The sequence below is a fragment of the Xenopus tropicalis genome, chromosome 9 (assembly GCF_000004195.4).
Source record: "Xenopus tropicalis strain Nigerian chromosome 9, UCB_Xtro_10.0, whole genome shotgun sequence".
NCBI classification, from domain to species: Eukaryota; Metazoa; Chordata; class Amphibia; order Anura; family Pipidae; genus Xenopus; species Xenopus tropicalis.
Window position 1 is genome coordinate 66,538,890 of NC_030685.2, and position 22,452 is coordinate 66,561,341.

General features: G+C 39.1%; 1 protein-coding gene across 1 annotated transcript in view; it reads left to right on the forward strand.

Annotated features, from left to right (window-relative positions):
- The window catches only part of ola1 (Obg-like ATPase 1), a 92,986-nt gene that overhangs the window by 37,673 nt on the left and 32,861 nt on the right, over window positions 1-22,452 (forward strand). The window contains exons 5-7 of the mRNA NM_001008043.1: window positions 10,036-10,211; window positions 19,050-19,130; window positions 19,941-20,038. Coding sequence (NP_001008044.1) covers window positions 10,036-10,211; window positions 19,050-19,130; window positions 19,941-20,038 — 355 coding nt within the window. The remainder of the gene's footprint in view (window positions 1-10,035; window positions 10,212-19,049; window positions 19,131-19,940; window positions 20,039-22,452) is intronic.

Consider the following 22,452-nt stretch of genomic DNA (forward strand, 5'->3'; position numbering starts at 1 on the left):
AGAGCTTACAATCTATATGGGAGGGTAACTTACAGCTACAAATAGGCAAATATAAGTGCTTATTAGGTTCAGGCCTCAGTAGGGACTTAAGCAGTGCCAAGGAGGAAACTTTGTGCAACTTCAGAAAACCAAAGCGATGCGTATGCCATCCCACCAGTGATTACATTTTTGCTAGTGGGATGGCATGACAGGGAGATAAGTTGACCACAATAGTGAAGATTTATCGCAGGCAACTAATCTCCCCGTGTCCCACTGCCCTTAGGGTTACAGATGTAAGACAACATGATTGAATTCATAAACTTCTATGAAACTTCACTATGAATTTCTAGTACAGAAAATAAACCGAAATCCGAAAGGGAGATTAGCCGCCTGCAGTTAAATATTTACTACTGCAGGCAACTAATCTCCCCAAAATGCCTCTCCACCGGCATCAAAGTGAATAACCGGTAAAAAGGCATACATGTCACTTTGTTTTTCCGAAGTTGTACAAAGTTTCCTCCTGCAGGCAACTTGATGTGACTTTAGAAAATGAAGCAATGCATATGCCTTTCCACTGGCGATTCACTTTATTGGTAATGGAAAGGCATATCTGGGAGATAAGTCACCCACAGTAGCAGAGATTTACTGCAGATGATTAATCTCCACGTGGGCCATGAGCCATAGTGCAATTAATCTCGTCTAGCAGGGGCGAATAATCTTTGCCGAATGCTTTCCCATTGCCAACAATGTATATCGCTGCTGGGAAAACATGCATTGCTTTGGCTTTCCAAATTCACCCAGAATTTCCTCGCCAGGTAACTTCATATGTTTTCCTAGCAGTGATTTACATTGTCACTGGTGGGAAAGCCACCGCTAGAGGAGATAATTGTGGTATGACTAATCTCCTCATAAGTCATTGCCCTTTGCAAAAACTTCCTTAGGCTGATGGAACATAGGACACTTTAGTTACCTCTGCTTGCAGTGATACAGTATAGGATCTGTTATCCAGAAACCTGTGATCCAGAAAGCTCCGAATTATGGTAAGGCCACCTCCAATAGGCTCTATTTAGCTCAAGTAATTCAACTTTTAAACTGATTTCCCTGTAAAAATAAAACAGTACCTTGATCACAACTAATGGTGGCCATACACGTTTTTAGTCTTCTTCTGAAGAACGTTCGAATATCGGTCATACAATTAAGTGCAACAATCTGAAACTAACATTCAAACTGAAATTGTAGGGTAAAGCCCTTTAAAATACAAATCAGGATGTTCTGAACATGAAATTATTGGCAGACACCAAATCGTACAGAAGTGACTTCCTTGTAGGTCCCAAGGCTTTTGTCAGATACACAATACATGCACAGATTTTATCATTTTCCAACCAAAATTTCTAACCTGGCTGATCAACTAAATGGCTGATCACCATGGTACAAAAATTATTGGGACGATAATTCAGAGCCCACACATGGTCCGAAAATCGATTTCATTGGTTCGTGTATGGCCAGATTAAGATATAATAAATCCTTATTGGAACCAAAACAGTCCTATTGGGTTTGTTTAATGTTGAAATCATTTTTTTTAGTAGACGTAAGGTGTTAACCTGTTTAGGAGAAATGGGCTAGCAATGCAAAGGGGCCCTTTTGTTTAATATTAACCAGTTTTTTTCATTTTAATCTTAATATGAATTATTTCCTCTGTAAATGAGATTACATTTCTTATTCGGGATTTATTGTATTTCCTACAGGATGCTTGTGTGGGATTTAGACGAGTTTCTCCACCATTTCAGCTCCTGTATTTAATTAAATGGCCTTCCTAGCTGGAGGCCGTCAAAGACCGCCTCACGTTTGTATCAGCTAGTTTTGTATGCAATATTATAAAACTTAAAGTCCAATCAGCACCTACATTTAAATACCACAAATTACAGCAGCAAAACAATAATTCTGCTGATTAGCCCCTTTCCATTTCTTGTAAGTGAACTGTTTATGCTGTTGAGTACCTTTGAAAAAAAGCAAAAGCCAAAACAGCCTTGATTAGTCGAGGAGTAATTGGATGACTTGATTTCAAGCAAGAGAATGAATTGGTTGATGATAGCCTGCAACTAAGTGTAGTGGTTCTGTTCAGATGAATACATAACATACAGTCATCAGATCTTGACATGGGTAGAACATGTTTCTTGCCTTGCTGAGGCAAATCTTGGGGTTGTGTAGATGAGACAAAGATCCTTAGAAATCGTCTGAGTCACACAACATTTTAAATAAATATTTTCTCGAAGAGGGCCGGAAAAGGAAGGTGTTTATAATAAACAAAAGTCTGTAAAATATATGCTTATAAATAATGCCTAATGATGTATATATTATAATTGTTGATAAGTGATGTCACTTGTTTAAAGTGATGCAAGAACAGCCTTATACCTTTGTATGGTTAGAGGGCTCTGTCATGAATTTATATATGTAACAATCAGGGTTATTAACCTTGCGGTAGATGAGAGTGAATGTGTGGCAGATATCATTATAAAATAAGCACTACCTTTCCCCAGCTACTTTTTTTTTATGGGAATTTTAATAGAACATCCATACTGGTATGATTTAGCAGGGCTTTCTTTGCTAATAAAGTTGAAACTCTGCTTTAGTTGATAGGAAGGCTTTGAGGTACATGTTGCAAGCTTGGACACTTCTTGAGTGGGAGAAAGTTAACTGTTTTCGACAGTGGTTCCCAGACAGTGGGGGCTGCTCATACCCCAGGGGGTCCCAGCAGGTAATTTGGATACCAGCCTGAACACCGGTTGGGTTACAATTTGGGATGAATGACAATATGTTGTTATGGATGTGCATGAAACACAATAGCAAGGCGACAAGGTGTTGTGGCAATATATTTCAACCTTTCTGTTAACCAAGATTTCTAACACATCTTGAATACAATGCACATTTTTTTGCCCCACAGTCCTTGATATCTTCTCCCAAAGCTCTTCTATGATAATCGGCTAACTTACAGAGTAGTTTGTGGTTTTGCTCAGCTCACTTGGAACTGGTCCAGGTATTAGAATGGAACATAAATGTAATCTTGACAGATTGGGTGGGGAATGGGGGGGGGGGGGGGGGTGCTGGCAGTTACTGTTCGTTTTTTTTCTTTCTTGATAACCCTAACATGTGTGACACAAATTACATTACTAAGCACTGATTAGATTAGAACTGATGACATCACTAAGCATCGATTATATATAGTAAGTAAACTACCCCCTATTGTAAAATATAAGCACATTATAAGTCATCGAGGTGTTCCATAATCATATAAAGGCACAAGGCCTTCCAGGACATAGAACTCTGAGATAACTTCTAATATCTTCATATATTTCAATGAGGGGGGGCACACAAATTCAGTGAGTCGTGTGATAGAAATTACATCACTAAGCACCAGTTATAACTGATGACATCCCTAAACACTGTTTATAAGAATACAATTTACAGGATATTCATGTCTCTTGTGTATTCTAAGGATATAATGTACAGAATAGTCATGACTCTTGTGTAATATATATATTTATATTTGTTGTCAGCAGATATACAAATGAAATCTATACCAGTCTCCTTCCCTATTTTCCTAGTTGTAGGGTGTTATTACTGGACTTATAATCTTTTTCTTTGACTGTTCATGGATATAAACTGTGCTTGCACCAATATAATCCGTAATGTCCCCTTTAGTTTGGATAATTGCATAATATCGTGTTAATGTTGCCCCACTATGTCATGTAAAGTGCATAAAGTCAGCACACACACACTTCAGTAATATCTCGCCTGCTCTACCCTTGTGCTTCTAGTTGCCAATTTCAAATTATGGCTTTGGCTGCACCCTAAATGTGTGTTAATAGCATGTGCTCCTAATAAGGGCCAGCAACATTTCCTTCTGATCGTGTGAATACTTGTCACTCATCTATGACAAATGCACCTTCCTCCGCTTCTTTGATGGCCCCCTAAAAACCATACCCTCAAATCAGGCCGCTGAAATTAGCTGCTGTGTAAATTGTGTGTCTGAGTGGTTCATTATCTAATCACCGTCAGAACCACAGCGATAAAGTAGATTGAGGCAAGGGGGAGAGGTCTGCCAGATGATTTCAGTCCAACCCTAGTTTCCCTTGGAAACTACTACTGCTTGGGAGTCATGCGTACGCTGGTAGTCATTTTTGGCAAGGAGGTATCTTTTTTTCTTTATTGTTGCTATTCTTTCTTTTTATTTTTATTGCTACAAACAGTCCAGTAAGGACTTGACTGCTAGACAATAGGGACTCATGGTTAAAGGTTACATTGTGGCAATATATTCCTTTACCCCAGGAACTGAGATTTTGCACAGAGGTTTGGTCTAACGCCCAACTAAACCACTTTCTTTTTTAATGTCCCTTTAAATATCTTAACTACATAGTCCTGTTTCATTCTTGTTGCTCCATCTAGTATTCAGCTTTAGTCTGAATACACTTTTTATGCCCTCAAATGTATTCTAGTACTAATATCAGTTTATATTGGGGTGTATTTCCTTTTATGCTGCCTGATCACTGTAATTTACACCATCATTTTACACAACCTTCAAGTCAGTGGGAAAAACTCAGGCAGCAAGAAGCAGATTACCTAAAATCAATAAACAGGATAAATACATCATAGAACATTTGATTACTGTTTTTACGCACAAATTGTGTGCATTAGTGTCCTGTTTTGCACGGTATCTTTTTATGATTGTATGTATGTATTTCTGGAGAGGCATCTATAGCGCTTGGGGCAGTATAGATGCCATATGCACCTCTGTGTAAGATGCAACCACCACATAAACATGTATTCGGATATTTCTGAAAATAGAATTTGGCATTATTCACAGGGCTGTGAAGTCCGAGTAATGGAGTTTGAAGCAATAGGTACTTGAAATGGGAGGTGCCATAAAATGAGAAGGGAGTCCAAGGCTGGACCAAGTCCACAGCCTGGGTTATTCACAGGTTATCAGAATAGACCCCTTTGTATAGTGAGACATGCTTACTGGGTGCTGGCATTTGTTTTGGCTGTGAGCGAGTCATAAATTGCTTGAAAATAAAAAAAAAAACCCAATAGGGCACTGGCTTACTGGGTTAACCATGATAATTCTTTGCTGCCGCAGACAACTAATCTCTCTGAAATGCATTTCCACTAGCAAGAATATGAATCACTGATAGGATGGCATACGTATTTCTTTGGTTTTCCTGAAGTCGCCCGAAGTTTCCTCATGAGACAACTTGGGCTTTTCCCAGCAGTTTTCGGCAGTAGGCAACATGTGCTTTTCCCTGCTGTCAGTTGCGTGCCAAAATTCGCCCTTTGTCCTTTCCTACGTGGTTGCGCTTGGTGCTGCGCAGTCCTTCCTGCATTCTGTTCCAAATCGGGTGCTGCTGCGCATATAGATGCTACCATCACCCCTGGTGCTTCCTTCACCCCTGAAGAGGCAGTAGTTCCAGGGTTCCCTCTGCACCTTGTGTCAATAGGTACAGGCCTGTGTGAGAGACACATGTCACTTGCACGGCAAACACTGTAAATGACAGCACCAATGTTCAAATCACAGTGATGCTGTAATTCTGGGAAAAAAACACTGCATTGTTGGGGGGGGGGGGGGAGGAATCATGGCAGTTGCACTCGAAATTACACTTTGCACACTGCGTCTAAGTAAGTGAACATGCCCTATACTCTGGGCAGGTAAGTAGAACATGGTGGCACTGGTGTTGTATATTTAAATCTGACCAGAGCACAGCTTGCCTGGAGAATTTGTGTTTGTGTGGATTCCAGTTGCAGTCCTACAAACATACTGGTACAGGTATGGGACCCATTATCCAGAATGCTCGGGACCTGGGGTTTTCTGGATAAGGGATCTTTCTGTAATTTGGATCTTCACAACTTAAGACTGCTTAAAATCATTTAAATATTTAATAAACCCAAAAGGATTGTTTTGCCTCCAATAAGGATTAATTATATCTTAGTTGGGATCAAGTTCAAGGTACTGTTTTATTATTACAGAGGAATCATCAAAAAGGAAATAATTTTTGAAAAACTTAGAATTATTTGCTTATAATGGAGTCTATGGAAGATGGCCTTTCCGTAATTCGGAACTTTCTGGATAATGGGTTTCCGGATAAGTGATCCCTTACCTGTAATTTGGTTGGCTTGATTGTGTTCATATGGGAAATTAAATTGTTAGCTCCACTCAGGGATTGAACTGATAAAAAAACATTGTAAATATATTTATAGAAAGTTCCACTATTAAATTCATTTCATTGCTAATAGCAATTGGCAATGGCAGTTTATAGCCATTTCCCCATACAGAGTAAAACGGGCGATTAACCATACTCTATAATATTTTTGCATTATTTTTATTAAAACATTCTAAGGGGAAAGAATGTTGAACAATGAGTGAGAATTTGTTTCAGAAATAGATAAGGGACAAAGTGAGAATATTACCAAGGCTTTTCCCAGTAAAATGGCTATACCAGACACAGGCAATTTGTCATTGTTAGTAAATGTGTTTTGAAATTCTCTTCATTGACTTTATAGATGGCTGCTTACATGATGTGCCTATCCTAATTAAGGCTGTTTCCCCTACCCCAGCTATGCCTTCACTGATGGTAGCAATTCTGAGAAGTGACAGCCCAATGAGCCATTAGATGGTGGCAGGCAGTGGACATTTACTAAAGCCTAAATTGGCATATCAATTTGTCCCGAAGGTGCAGCATGTTTCCCTTAAAAATTATTTCTGTCACATGACTATAGAGAGGGCTCGCCACACAATTGTGTATGGCACTACGGAGGTTAGCCAATCTGCGTGTGTCAGGTCAATTACTTATAATAGTCGTGTCATGGGGTGGGTCACGATTTTGAAGCGACCCCGATCTGCTGTTAAAGGAAAAAGAAGCAATGGCAATTGTATCTTACTGAATGCAACAGACTCCATATAAATGGATAGATGTGAGAGAAGTGAAATACTTATCCTAAAGCAGGGCTGTCCAACTGGAGGCCCATGGGCCAGACGTGTACCTGCAAGAGCTACAAGCTGGATGACATTTTATTATTATTATTTTTTTTCTTCAATGTTTTATTATAAAATGGTTTAAACATGTAGCACAGGCTTGGGGCCTGGGGTTTTCCACATAAGGGATTTTTACATAATAAGGAGTTTCTGGATAGCAGATCCCATCGCATTTATCAAAATGTTAGTTTAGAGCTTATTGCATAAAAACTCACCCACGTTCTCTTCATTCTTATTTATCAAATGGTGTCTCTAACTTTCACCCATTGATAAATATGCTTTTAAAAATCCCATAGGAATGAATCGAATGTGGGTGAGTTTTTATGCATTAAGTTCTAAACTCACATTTTGATAAATCTGCCCTTAGTGAATAAATGACCCCCACTATATGGAAACAATTGGTGTATTATTCAGATATAACTGCAATGTTATTTTCCCCTATTTTTTCCTTAGTATTTCTGGTCACACACTAGTTTTCTGAACGGCCTTCTTTTCTGAATATTGTGTGTTTAGGACCATTCATAACTTATTTTGCACCAGTAAATGCAGTGAAACATTTGCACATATTCCGTTGCCCATACATTTTTTCCAGCCATAAAGCATCGGATATTATATGTAAGAAATGATGAAACCCCTGGATATAACTGCTCCTGACGGAGAATTGTTCCCCAAAGGAAGGGTATTTGATATGTTATGCTAAATATTTACAGCACAAATGCAGTTTTCAGCTTAGAGATGAATTGCTGCAGAGTGGCTGACAGCTCATAGGTGCCTCTTTAATTTAAATTCATTGAGCGCTGCCTAATTGCTGTATAGCATAGCATTTAGTGTAAATTCAGCACTGCAGAACATGATTACCAACTGCAATTTAATACAAATGCACTTTTCCCCCCTGACAGCTCCATTCTCATTATCATCATCTTTTATATCAATGGACATTAAGTGCCTTTATACACCTTACTCACATCCAGGTCTGACCCCCCCCAAGAATTTCAGCTGGGGGAGGGCAAGCAAGATGGTAATGCTGGTGCTGCTGTACGACCTGCTCCATTTGCTTCTGTGTCACTCAGAATAAGAATTTTAGTCCACCGGATCCCTAAATGCCAATACTAGATAAATGCCAATACTAGCTCCTCAATACTCTTTACCACCCCTAATCCTCTTGCAAATATTGAATTATTATTATTGTGTATTTATATAGCGGCAAGATAGTCCACAGTACTAAACAATAAGGTTTATAACATAGAGATTACATACTAATATTGATCAATACAAGAGGGCCCTCTTCCATAGAACATGAAATACATTTTTTCTTTTTGCTGGCGTAGGCGCAATGCTTTTTTTTCTTAAATACATTTTATAGGATGATGTTTAAAAAGTGGGGTTTTTTTGTATCAAAAGGTTTAAATCCCACCCTTCCAGGTCATTATACCCTCTATGGGGCTGATTCATCAGTACGAGTTTGAATCCCGAAATGGGTAAAATTCGGATTAGATACGATAATTTCCGATGATTGGAAATGTCACGAAAATGTTTACGAAAAAATCGTATTAGTCACAATAATATTGTGTTGGCAATCAAAAAGTCATGGAACTTTTGTATCAGAATGATCGTAAACGGCGGGAAAACCTTTCTGACTTTGATCCTTCTGTGTGTGTTTTTGGAAGCCTCCCATAGGACTCAAAAGAACTCTGCAGCTCCAACCTGGCCCAAGGAAAGTCACAACACCGAAGCTTGAGTGAATCCGAAACTTTCGTACTTGGCGCGACAAATACTATTTTGTCGCACAAATTGTCATGCTTTTTGTTGCAAAGTACGAAAAAGTTGCAAAAAATATGCACAGTATGTACTTTGATAAATGGGCCCCTATCTGTAACTTGCCTACATACCAATAACCACACTCCTTGCCATGTCTAGGACAGTTTAATGCAGTCTGTGTTGTATTGGGTGTTTATTGGCCTCCCCAAACTAAAAATTAACAATTAACTTATTTATTAAAGGAGAAGGAAAGGCTAAGTCACTTGGGGGTGCCAAAATGTTAGGCACCCCCAAGTGACTTAGATCGCTCACCTCATACCCCGGGCTGGTGCCCCTGTACGGAGAGAACAGCACCAGCCCGGGGTAGCAGCGATCGCTTCCTCCTTCCTGTAGCGGCGCACGCGCATGCGCAGTAGAGTGAAAAGCCGAACTTAAAAAACAGTCGGCTTTTTACTGTACTGCGCATGCGCCGGCCGACGGATTTCGCCGGGAGAAGAGAGAGGAAGGAGGAAGCGCTTCCTACAGGTACCCTGGGCTGGTGCTTTTTTCTCCTAACAGGGGCACCAGCCCAGGGTACAAGGTAAGCGATCTAAGTCACTTGGGGGTGCTTAACATTTTGGCACCCCCAAGTGACTTAGCCTTTCCTTCTCCTTTAAGATCTAGAGAATAAAGAGTCGCTAATTGACAAGTGATCCTTAAAGGTCACAACTTGTAAATAAAACCACCAGCTCGGCCCATGAGCCATGAGCTCAGAGTAATTTTGCAGCCAATACTCATATATAAATATGGTAATATTCATATTATAATAGTATATTATGCATATAGGTGGAGGAAAATTATATTGATTTTTAAAATATTCTTACCTTACATACATACATACATACATACATACCCCTTTTCCAAAAAGCTCTTAACTTATGGGAAGGCCATCTCCCATAAGGTCCATTTTAAGCAAATAATTCTGAAAAAGATTTCCTCTTTCTTTGTAAATTATTTTTTAAATTATTTTTTGCAGAGTTAAAGGTATGGAAATCCAAATTATGGAAGATCTCTTATCCAGAAAATGCCAGATCCCAGGCATTATGTATAATAGATCCTATACCTATATAATAGCCTGTGGCTGACCGCTCATAGGTACCTCTTCAATTCAAGGCTATTGATCACTTCAGGCCATTTAAACCTGTGTAAATGAAATAAGGAATAGTTAAAAATTCTATTTTTGATATGCATGTTTCTTTCTCTTTATCATGCTTTCTTGTTACTTTGTGCCATAGGTGCTTTTGATGATGATGATATCATCCACGTTGAAGGAAGCGTCAACCCTGTACGTGACATTGAGATCATACACGAAGAACTGCGGCTGAAGGATGAAGAAATGATCATTGCTGCTCTTGATAAGCTTGAGAAAGTGGCAGTAAGAGGCGGTGACAAAAAGTTAAAACCAGAATATGTAAGTAATAACTCCTGCATTTTTGGGGTATTTGTATTTTCGGAGTTCTTGTTTCTCTATGGCTGTGCTTAGGCTGATATCACCCCAGGTGATAGTAGTTCCTATAACTCTTGTTCCTATAAGGAGAAAGTGACAGCCAGCAAAAGAGCCAATGACTGTATGAGATCTCAACAGGGCCACTAATTCTGGTTGCCAGTTAATCCAGCAACCATTCAGTGTAGCAATGTGGCTTTCAGCAATATTGTATTTATAGGTTCTGTGAGGAGTTGTGCAAGGGCCTTGTTAAAAGTCCACCCATGAGCATCCATTAAGTATAGTCTTCCCTGGCATTTACTAGTTGCCTTGTACAAGTTCTGGGCAAATAAATGCTCTATATGACATAAGCCATATCTCTCTATTTCCAAGTCGGAAATGGCTAGTTCACAACTTTTAATTTGATGTAGACAGCGATATCCTCAGACAACTTGCTATTGGTATTTAGCATTTTGTTCAGCAATTCTTTAGTTTGGTATTTCAGCAGCTGTTATTATCAAAAATGAAAAATGAAGACAATTGCAAAGTTGGCAGGAACTGGACATTATATAACGAACGCACGCACACTAGGGGATGCCTTAGAGTGGGGACCACGGCGGGCAAGGTGCATAGACACTGCTCAGGGAAGGAGTGCCGCGAAATCAAATGTTGGGGGGACTAGGGAGTTGGCAACAGAGGTACCTGCCTAGCAGCCCCTCACTGTTGTGCCCTAGGCAGCTGCCTCTTCTGCCTACTCCTAGTTCCAGCCCTGCCTGCTCTAAATATAGTTTATCTCTGGCCTTTTGTCCACCTCCCTATTGCTGCTCAGGCCCCTTTTCTGTGGCACCTCTACCATTTTTTTACCACCCCATTCTTTGTAGTTTCCCCAATACCCACCAGGAGCTTTTGTTCTTGTCTATGCCTTTGTTTGTTCCTACATAGTCTTTTTTTTTTTTTTTTATTTATAACCAGCTAAAATGCATAAGAAGTTCATTATTCTTTCTGTGTTTTAACGTGATCACTGGTCAAAGGCCATTGTACTTAAAATCATTAGAGAGGAGATGCTTTCTGTGCCTCCAACCTCGGGTCACGGTGATGAGCTAATGAAAGAGCTTCTACAAGTCCTCTCTCAACGTAATGTTCAGATCGCTTTTTAAGGTTATCTTGTTGATGCCTGAGATTATTCCGTGTCAGATAGGTGAACATTTATGGCAAGTGACATATTTAATAGGCTGTAAAGTGTTTTATTACAGAATGTTCCTTTTTTCGGTTTAGAGAGAGCACTTGGACAAATGTGTGAGTTTCCCACCCTTTATGTCCTGGGAACCTACTAAATATGTATAAACAATTGTTTTGTTACCCACTGAGGCTGCATTAACATGCCCGTTTTTTAGGTTGCAACCAATTCATTGAAGAAATTTTAGAAACACAAAGGCATGTAATGCCTATTCATGACCAAAATAAAAATGAAGTTGAATGTAATCTGATATCTTTTTTGATTTGTTTACCTTTAACCTTTTTACCTTTAGCTTTACCTTTAGGTTTTACAAAACGTTTAATTCTCAGTGTACCACAAATACTGGCTTTTCTAGTTGTTTTCTGTTTTACTTCTTTAAATTAGTAGTGCTCCACCTGTACTAAAAGTACTGAATGAACTTCATCCAGCTTCAAAGCTCAGGCTTCATTGTTTGGTGTTTTGACCAGAACTACATGGAGACTTTAGTATCATGACATGATTTAAAGGGGCAGTACACCCACTGGTTCAATATGAGTTCAGTGAATAGAGCTTGTGTCTGTTGCCTTGCTCTGTTTAGCCCAAGAAAGAAAAAAAAAAACATGGATTTTTTTGTGATTAAAATAATAGGCAAAAAGTATGTTCAGTGGAAGCCTTTTCATTGAGCTTATGTTGACCAAGGCTGTACTGCCCCTTTAAAGGGGTTCTTTACCTTTAAATCAGATTGCGTTATGATGTAGTGTCAATGTTCCCTCTAATTCCTTCTTGGCTATGTGTACAGATAAATTATTTTTTGTGCATGTTTTAAACCAGGGGTGGGCAAACTTTTTGGCTCACGGGCCACATTTACTCACCCCCGGGCCGGACGGGGCCAGGGCGGGCAGGGCCAGGCCAGCGTTACGCCCCCTTCGTCTCTTTAATTCCGGCACGCCAATGACACAATGTCGTCGGCGGGCCGGATTAAAAAGGCCAAGGGGCCGGATGTGGCCCGCGGGCCGTAGTTTGCCCACCCCTGTTTTAAACCCATGCTCAGGTCAGAATAAATACAAAATGTTTTAGTGCAAAATTCTTTGTATGCACCACAATTTGTTGTGTGCAGTGGCCTAAAAATGTGTTTGTGTGCACAGCTTAAAGGGAACATTTGTGCCAGGAGAACATTGCCTTCCTACATGCAAAATGCACATGGTAAAATTTTGTCCAAAAGTATAAGTGGGGGCATTTATCAACATTTGGATTTTTGTGGTTTTAGAGTTTAGAATACCCAAGAACCTCTAAAACCAAAAAGCACCTCCTGCCATTGACTTCTACACAATCTCAACAAGTTTAAAATGGCGTATTTTTTCTTTCAGATGTGTTGTGGTTTTGTTGCATAATGGTATAAAAAATATTTTTTTTCAGCAAGAAAATCATATTTTTGCTCAAATGTGCAAAATCGTGATAAAAAATTGAACATTAGCAAATACCCCTAAATTGTCTTTGCTGTTTCCCATTCTTTGAGGCAGAGCTCCTGGTTTCATTTCAGGTTTTATCTGACGGAGTACAGTGACATTCGTGACAATTCTATGCTGCCTACTTTGTGGCTACAGTTTATGGGAGGCTCTTTCCTGTTTCAGCACTATAATGGCCACGTGCGCAAAGCCTGTAGCAGAACCTGACTGCCTGCACAGAGCTCTGATCTTAAATCAGCATGGAGCTGCCCACTGCTCTTGTATAAACTATATCTGCCTTTTCCCCCCTGGGGGCTAAGTAATGCCACCCTGGCCCATAAAAATGATGCTTGATGCCAATCTTATAGAAAGATAATAATTGTAGGCAGAGCCTCTCTGAGAAACCTGGAATGGCGATCCCTTCGATAACTCAGTGGTAAAGCATGGACTGTAAAGGTAAACAGCAATCCTGAGGGCACTGGTTGATTCCAGCTCAATGGTGATTTTCCTTTTTGGTGACAGATTTTTAGAACAATGAGCGAAAGCTTTTTTATAGATTACATTTTACTTAATAACTAGGAATGGTCAGGTTGCACCTTATTCTTGGGTTTGTTTCATTTACAGCTGATTCTCAGCCTGTGAATAAACGCTTTGACCAGCTTTCCTCTGTTGTATACGCATTTTATGTGAACATTTTTTTAAACTGTATGCTCAGGTTAGAATAAATACAAAATGTGGTGTTTTCATACTAAATTCTTTATGAATGCCACAATCTGTTGTGGTTGCTGCTGTCAAAATGTGTGCGCTCTCACAAATGCACAGCTTAGAGGGAACATTGGTCTAGTAGTTGACTATTAATTAGACAATTTGCATTGTCTTTCCTTTTTTTATTTTTATTTTTTTAGTTTAGCAGCTAGGTTGCTAGGGTCTTGTTTACACTAGCAACCAGACAGTGGTTTGAGTGACAGAAAAGACAGAAAGATAAGTAATAAAAAGTAACAATAAAACTGCAGCCTTACCAAGAAATACTCTTTTGGTTGCCAGGGTTAATGACCCATATTTGAAAGCTGGAAAGAGGCAGAAAAAGAGGACTGATTTTTCAAAAACAGTTTTAAAAAATGAATAAAGACTAATTGAAAGGTTGCTAGGAATAGACCATTCTATTGCATGCCCAAAGATATGATGACCCATCAATTGAATCGGTTATCCAGAGGATACTGGTAATCAGAATTTGCAGTGAGAGGAAGCCTAAAATTAAACGTAGAACGTGTTTTGTCTGCTGAGAAGCCAGTTTATTCAAAGTAATATCTGGCAGACCTAAAATGTACACCTCAAATGCACCTGTCCCCACTTAGGGATAAATCTTTGACTGTAAGGTGCCCTACTGCCATGAATGGGATGGGTCCAGCCCATCATCCCCATTCTTATCCCTGCCAGAGCTTCAGCCTTTAAAGAGTGTAAATATCACAGAAAATTCCTTCACAGCTTCATATTCTGATCACGCACATGTATTTCAGATAAATAAGGCGTTTGCCTTTAAAAACAAATGCAGGTATTAAACTTAATCCAAATGTAAATTCTTTATTGGTAAGTGCTGGCGGTTTGGAGAGTTCCATATTTCTTAAATGTAATGCTGTGTAGGAACCCAAGGCTGGGCCGTTCTGTACATATGAGCGTATTTTATAAATCATTTCCCATATGTGATATTTTGTTGCATGTCTGTACATAAGCTTACTTCTGGCCACTCATCGCAGTTACCAGCTGGGCCATTTCACCTGCTGAAGCTATTAAGGAGGACTCTCTCCCCATAGATTAATCCCCTCCGACATTAGGATTTTTTTCCCCCCCTTGCACTGACAACCAGAGCAGGCATTCAGAATTTGCAGGTGGCCAGTGTGACGCACATAATTGCCTACAATTTTAGGCAATGAATAAAAATGGTCTACATTACTTGTCAAAGGTTGTATATGCAGTGCCAAGGGAGATCTATGGGAAGCCTTTTAGGGTTTAAAGAACATTTAATAGCAAGGCTGCACAGTGCTTTCTTAATCATAATGCATTTGTAATATAGCACTTTGATCTTCTCCTTGTTGGAAACCCTGTTACATTAGCCACTTTTAAAACATTTTTTTTCCTTGTGAGTCAAAATTTGCGACAGAAGGGAGTAAAAACTGATTATGCGTTTAGGCCGAGCACGCCGGATTTCATTAAAAAGTTTCAGCAATCCCCCTTACTTGTTAAAAACAGCGGGGAGTCGCTCTCCCCGGAGTGGAACAAATTAGCTATGCTATTGGAATTTTTTTTTTTTTTTGGCCTTTTTATTTTCCTGTTTTCATTTCTACAGAAAAAAAAAAGCAACGCCTATAAGCATGATGGTTATTTACAGTTTAGAACGGCTTTGTCTTTATTGTAACTTTAATAAGCCATGCAGTGTCTTATGTTTGAATGAGTCCAATTAAATTATTTTTGCCCGAGGCGTGAAGCCCTTGTTTTGTGTTTGTGAGCAGCACCCTTAAATGTTTCCTATACTTTGTCAGCACCTAAGCTCTTAAAAATGCACTCTCAGTTTGGAGAAGCTGGCTTGACCCCTCCGCGCGGGCGCCTTTTTAACACCTGCTTGTACAGAGGACCTAACCACATGCGGCTCGGAGATGTACAACGGGAAAACTGATCAGCGAAGGCTTGAAGGGATCACTTTGTGTCACTAGCTGTTTGCCGTTTCCATTTCACAGACGATTAATCTTTCTGTGAAGAAAGGCCAGAGAAACAAAGCGCATCGGGCTCTTCCTGCAGCGACTCCTCCTGAATGCACACTAGCTTGATCACTAAAAGGCCTTTACATTTCCAGCAGAGAGAGATGTTCTGAGGCTGAATGCAGCTGGTTAGGGGTCAGCGGTGCAAACCTCTTGCCATTGTGTAATGGAGGCTTTGGCAGGACTCACTTTTTTTTGCGGAGATGGGAGGAAAAGGGGGTAGGGAATGAGATTTTGGCCCAAAAAATATTCCACCCTTCCAAAAAAATAAATTAAGAAAGGTGCAGGTTGGCACAGCAGTCCTCCTTCTGCATAGGTGCCTTTGCCAGTTATACCCCATTGTCTTCCCCTGTGCTGCCCATAACAACAAACAAACCATTTGCTTGTTGCATATAGAAACATTTGTAGGCTGGATATTATATGCCTTGCTCTCCCTGATTATACAGGTACAAGGCCTATTATCCAGAATGCTCGGAACCTGCGGTTTTCTGGATGAGAGATCTCTCTGTAATTTGGTTCACCATACTTTGTGTGCTAAAAATAATTCAAGCATTAAATAAACCCAATAGAACTTTCCTGCCACCAATATGGATTTGTGCAGCTTAGTTAGGATCAAGTACAAGATACTGTTTTATTATTACAGAGGAAAAGAAAATAATTTTTTTAAATTGTGTATTTGCTTAATATGGAGTCTATAGAAAATGGTCTTCTCGTAATACGGATTGCGATAACATTTTCTGGATTTTAAAAATTATCCTAGAATGTTTTGGGGGCACTGTTCATAAGCAGAATGTCTTTTGATCTTTGTTTTTATTTTGCCTTTATTAAAAGGAAAACATATTTTTTTACATGAAACCACATTATTTACATGAGCTCATTCAGTTGGGCTTATGTAAAAATGGTACATAAACTTACATGACTTATATAAAACTATATGAATTGACAAAACATTGCTTTTTAGATTACATTGAATCCATGATGGTTCCTGCAAACAGAGGTAGACTATTTTTGCCATCCACCTGGCAGAGTCATTGTACCCCACCCTCCCCGTATTCCATGTTGACGTGATAGATTCTGACATTTAAAGACCCTCGCTTTGCACTGATTTTCTGGAATGCAGAGGGACACACAGTCCCAGAATCCAACATTTTAACATGGAACAAGGGGACCTGTTAAATGACTCTCCTAGCCTAAGGGGAGGTTAGAAAATGGTTCCTACAAGACTAATATACATATATATATACACATATATGTTTTTATGCTCTTTTTGACAGTTCTGCTATTGTTAACTGAATCAGCTCAAGAAGAAGGGTTATTTTCTCCTTTAAATTTTTAAAGCTTGGAATTCATAAAGGTGATGGTATTCTTTAATGTAGAAAAACAATTGCAAATCAAGAGCTGTATTTGTGTTCAAATTTTACATGCTTTTGATACCATACTGAAAACTCTGCCAAGGTAACAGGAAATGTTTCCATCGGCTCCAATGAAGCAGTTTCCCCCATGACCACAAAATGGCTAATTTAGCTTTACCGAGCAATAACATTCAAGTTAAACATCTCTCAGACATTAAGCCTGGGATGGCTAGATCATTACACTGTTTTACTGATGGCTAAGGAGAGCAGCTCGGCTGAAGGATTACCCTCTTATGAATTATTTATTATTTGCAGACTCCATTATTGGTCAGTAGTGTCCTTTTAAACGTAGTTATTTATGAGGAGCTTAGCAATTGTATAAAGTGCACCTGAAATATCTCCCTTGCTCTGCATGTGTGCATTTACTTCTGTTGCTGGGACCATTCTCTATAGACACCAGTGCAACGCTGGCCCTAGTAGACTGCATAATAGTGGAGATATAAACACATGCAAATACATAGAATAGGAATATTTTGGGCACAAAATGTGCTGATATATATATAAGGCAGTGGTAGAGAATCTGTTTTCTTAAATACATTTTATTTGACCAGAAAAGCACATGTGTGTTTTTTGTATGAACTTTTTTGTGAATATTCAGTCTTGGTTTATTTTTGGGGCCATTAAAGATGACAACCAGCAAGACCACCTGTTGCATATAATATCATGGAAAAAAATTACTGGACATAATAGAATCATTTCCTGAAAATCCACTTGATTTATTATATCCAGGAACATTATACAGGCAGTTTATGGATTCTTGCTCTCTGGTGGGAAGGGCATTGCTTGACAAGTACAAGCAAGCAGCCTGCTGCCTGTCCAGATAGTTGTAGCTTCTTGTGGCTTTGGTTCATTACAGGGTTCAGATAAGGATTCCTTGGCAGCGCAAATATGGTCATATTCACAGACATAAATGTGTAGAAACTTATCCGTTTTACTGAAAATTTATAAAGCAATAAAGAGGCTGTACACCCTACTTATATATAGGTTAATCTTAGAGCAATCTATCCCAAAAATTAAAGGAATATATACCATATTCAAAATCAGAGTTTTATATTCCCTTTATTTTCTGTTACCTATATATTTAAAGGGCTGTTATGCTCTTACCTCTTGACCATGCTTATTTGTCCTTTGTACAGGTGAGATCCTCAATGCTGCAATACTATTAAATCCTCTCTCTGCAAACCTTACAGGGTGTCCTCCTGTATAGCAATTAATATATGGCTGGCCACACCTCTATGATGATATGACACACCCACTGAACATCTTCTATCTAGACTATGCCCTATCAACTTTCAGTGGGGCTAGAACACAGTAGGAGGGCAATAACAAAGGCTGTGGCTGATAGTGGGTTCTTATAAGAGAGACTAAAAGTGCAGCTGCCTGTTAACACTTTTAATATAAAGTTGGGATGGTACAGAAAAGGCAAAATAAATATATATTAAACTCTTAATATTTCCATTAGTGGTATGGAACAGCAAAATAAATATTGAAGGTATAGAGACCTTTAGTGAGTGGGGGGGTGTAGTTTTTTTTGTGTGTGTATAATATATGCTGTGCTTATTTTAGTTTATAGGGTAATCAACCAATGGCCACTAGGTATAGCCTGACATATTGTTTAACCACGGAATTTACAACCTGTTTCCAGGTGGCAGTCAGAGAAGGTAGTTCAGCCATTGAGCTGAACAAGGTAGAGGAGCCACAAAATGGCCAAGTCAGGTATATCTTTATTGGATAGAGCATAGAGCAACGGTGTGATTTTTTTCCCCCCCTAGAGATTTGCTTTTTAGCCATTGTATGTATTAAAAAATATGTTCTCTTGTATCAAAATGTTCATCAGCTCCAAAGATCGGTTGAATTTTTAAAGGACCGAGTTGATGTGTCACCATGTAATATTCCCTGTGCATTAGTGAAATGCTTCCATGCCCTCCTGCTGAGTAAGATGTTCTTCCTATCTTCTATACTTTAATGATTTTGTTTCTCTCCCTGTTAATTCTCTGTAGGACATAATGTGCAAAGTCAAAAACTGGATAATAGATGAAAAGAATCATGTGCGCTTTTACCATGACTGGAACGACAAGGAGGTAGAGTATAAACTGTGTCATTTTATTGTTACATCTAATCATTAGTGTAGGAGTTTTGTCCCCTAGCTTGTTGGGTAGAGAGGTAATTTTGCCAGAGAGGGTGCTAAGGGCTGAGCATGGCCATAGGGTCTCCTGATAAAATCTTGTGCTCAGCACTTAATTATTTGAACTATAAATATCCAACAGGGGGTCTTGGCTGCATTGTACTTTTTTCCCCCCAAATACCTGGGCAGTCTCTTTAGGCTAATGCCATATGGAGCTAAATTCAGGCAGAAAATCAGCCCTTTCTCTGGTATCAGCCTTGTACTTGACTGCACCTGGAACCACTATCTGCCGGGGTGCAGACACATCGAGCAGATTTTGGTGCTGAAATCTGCTCCGTATGCGTGCGCCAGGGCTGACGCAGTCGCAAGAACAGGCCGATGCCAGTGGCGGTTCTGATTCTCAGCCTGCGTTCATCCACTGGCTGAGAATCGGCCCCATGTGACAGTAGCCATTGGGGTCTCATCAATGGCAGCAACACTAAATCTTTTGCTTACTTCCACACTAAAGGTGAATTGCATCCCCATAAATCCTTTATCTGACTGGGGCTGTAAAGCCCTTTGACTACTGAGGATGCCCTTACGAGGCTGCTCAGTAGCCAAACCATGCTACCTGTTGCTTGAAAACTTCTCATAGCGAGGATACTGCTTTAGTACCTTTTATTTATAAACTTGTGAATTCTGTCTTTTCTGTTTTGTATATTTATGTATGGGTCCTTGCTTAGCGTCCTTGCATTACTACTCTTCTTTTTCTCACTCTCACTTTTAGATTGACGTATTAAATAAATACTTATTCCTGACATCCAAGCCGATGATCTATTTAGTTAATCTATCAGAAAAAGATTACATCCGCAAGAAAAACAAATGGTGAGTTTTCCTTTTTTCTGTTTTATGAGATAGAGGCTAAGCTCGCAACGCATGCCATCAAGTTACTTCTTCAAATCCATATATTCGAGTATAAGCCAAGGGTGACTTTTTCAGCACATTTTTGGTGCTGAAAAACCCAGCTTATACTCGAGTATATACCGTATATATATAGATAAGTAAAGGATGTCGGCACTCTTAGGATTTCCACAAAAAGTCACAAAAATAAAGCTTCTTTTTTAAATGCAAGTGGTGAGTTTTATTATTTCCAACTCACCACTTGCATTTAAAAAAGAAGCTTTATTTTTGTGACTTTTTGTGGAAATCCTAAAAGTGCCGACATCCTTTACTTATCTGAAGATTCTCCAGCTCTGGCACCTAGGTTTATTTTTATTTCATGGTGTGCTTCCCACTCTGGACTGTATACCGTATATATATATATATATATCTCACCGTAAATGACCTTTAGGTTAAACCAACCAACAGGGATGCTTAGTCAGCTTCTAATTACTGTAAGGTTATTGTGAACAGTAGTTATGGGCCACATGCAGACCACTGGTGCATTAAAGAAGAACTAAACCCTAAAAATGAATATGGCTAGAAATGCCATATTTTATGTACTGAACTTATTGCACCAGCCTTATGGTTTAGCATCTCTATAACAGTATTAGTTTAGGCCTTTAAAATTGTGCACAGGAGCTCCCCATCTTGGTTTTTGTTCGAAGTGTCAGTGACACTGTACATGCTCAGTGCTCTTTAAGCAGCTGTTGAGAAGCTAAGCTTAGCTGATGCCACAAGGGTGATTATTTAATTCTGATGCTAATTGCACTGGTTTCAGAGCTGCCATGTACTAATATAAATTGTTTTCTAGTCAGCCTTATATTGTGACATTTATATTCTATCTATACAGTATATTGCGTGTTGGTCCCTAAGTATAGTTAATGAAAGCAGCACAGAGCATGTGCAGTGAATCAGCAGAAAATAAGATGGGGAGCTACTGTGGACATCTTTGGGGGCACAGATCTTCCCTACTTAAAGGGCTGTGGTTGCCTTGGGCTGGTACAGAGCCCTGAAACATAACATACAAAATGTTTTACAAATTCTTTAATTAAGCTGTAGCAGATGCTGACATTAATATTTGCAGATATCCTACTAACTGTACTAGATATAGGCCTCCAATCAATACATGTAAAAATGTTTAATAATCATATTAGACTTGGTTGCCCAAACTTGAAACTGCGTTGGCCAGTAACTGCTACTTGGCTAAATGCTTTAGTCTTGTTTTTAATCGAACTTGAGGACAGAAAAGTCTGTGCGACATGTTGTATGGTACCAAGGCCGATGTAGAAAATTCCCTGCCTTCAGACCAGCTTGAACATGAATAAATAAAATAAGCTTAATTAATGTTTTCTTTGTAACCAAAGGAATGTGTAAAATATAATATGTATAAATTAAGTAAGCAATTTCCAAATGCCCAATACATTTTGGGTTTTAGTCTTGTATTTTTTGTTATACATTAGTCTGGTATTGAGCAAATACATTTCTGTTCTCATTTTGAAGGAGCGATTATCTAAGAAATTAAAATGGTTAATCTCTGCTTTAAAACCATTAGTATAGCTTTTTCTGCTGCCACTTGTCCAGAAATACTGTGCCAAATGATGAAGGCTGATGTGTCGTTTAACTAACTTACACAAGCCATTTAGCTGCTACCTGCCTTCTAGGCATACATATTATACAAATAAGGAGAAGTGTAAAGTATACTGTAGCCTCATAATAGAGGGATTAACAAACCCCTTTATTGTGCCTTTGGCTACAAATGTGGAACAACAAAAACTGCCAAATTGCAACCAGAAATGTAGCTAACATTTGCCAGCTTATATATTTATTTAACCTCTAAGAGCTGTAAAACACTTTTCTGGCACATCACGTATGTGTGTGTATTTTTATAGCCCTAATACTTGGGTATACAGTGTAGAACATCACATTGATAATACAGATAAGGGCATATATGCCAACAACTTTTGATCAGGGGTAAATACATGATAAACATACAATTGCATCCTATGAGGCCTGACCCTTAGCGCTTACAATCTAATTGGGTAAATGGCTTCCAAATACTGATGGGAGGGTAATAGGAGCAGTGTACAATGCTAAAGGCGTTGACCCAAAAATATTCCAAGAACTGAGTTTCACTATGGGATTGTTTAATTTGAGTTTCTGGAATAGTCCTTGCCAAAGAGCAAAGGAATAGAATTCTAGGTTTGTAGCCTGGCAAGCAACCATTTTAAGATATATGATGGTTCTTTAAGGAATGGGGAATATTTTCAGAACTATTAGTCGCAAGATGTAGGGCTTGGTGAAAGAAAAAGGTCTATGAAATTCAAAATAAGCATTTTGTAAAATAAGGCCCAGGGGGC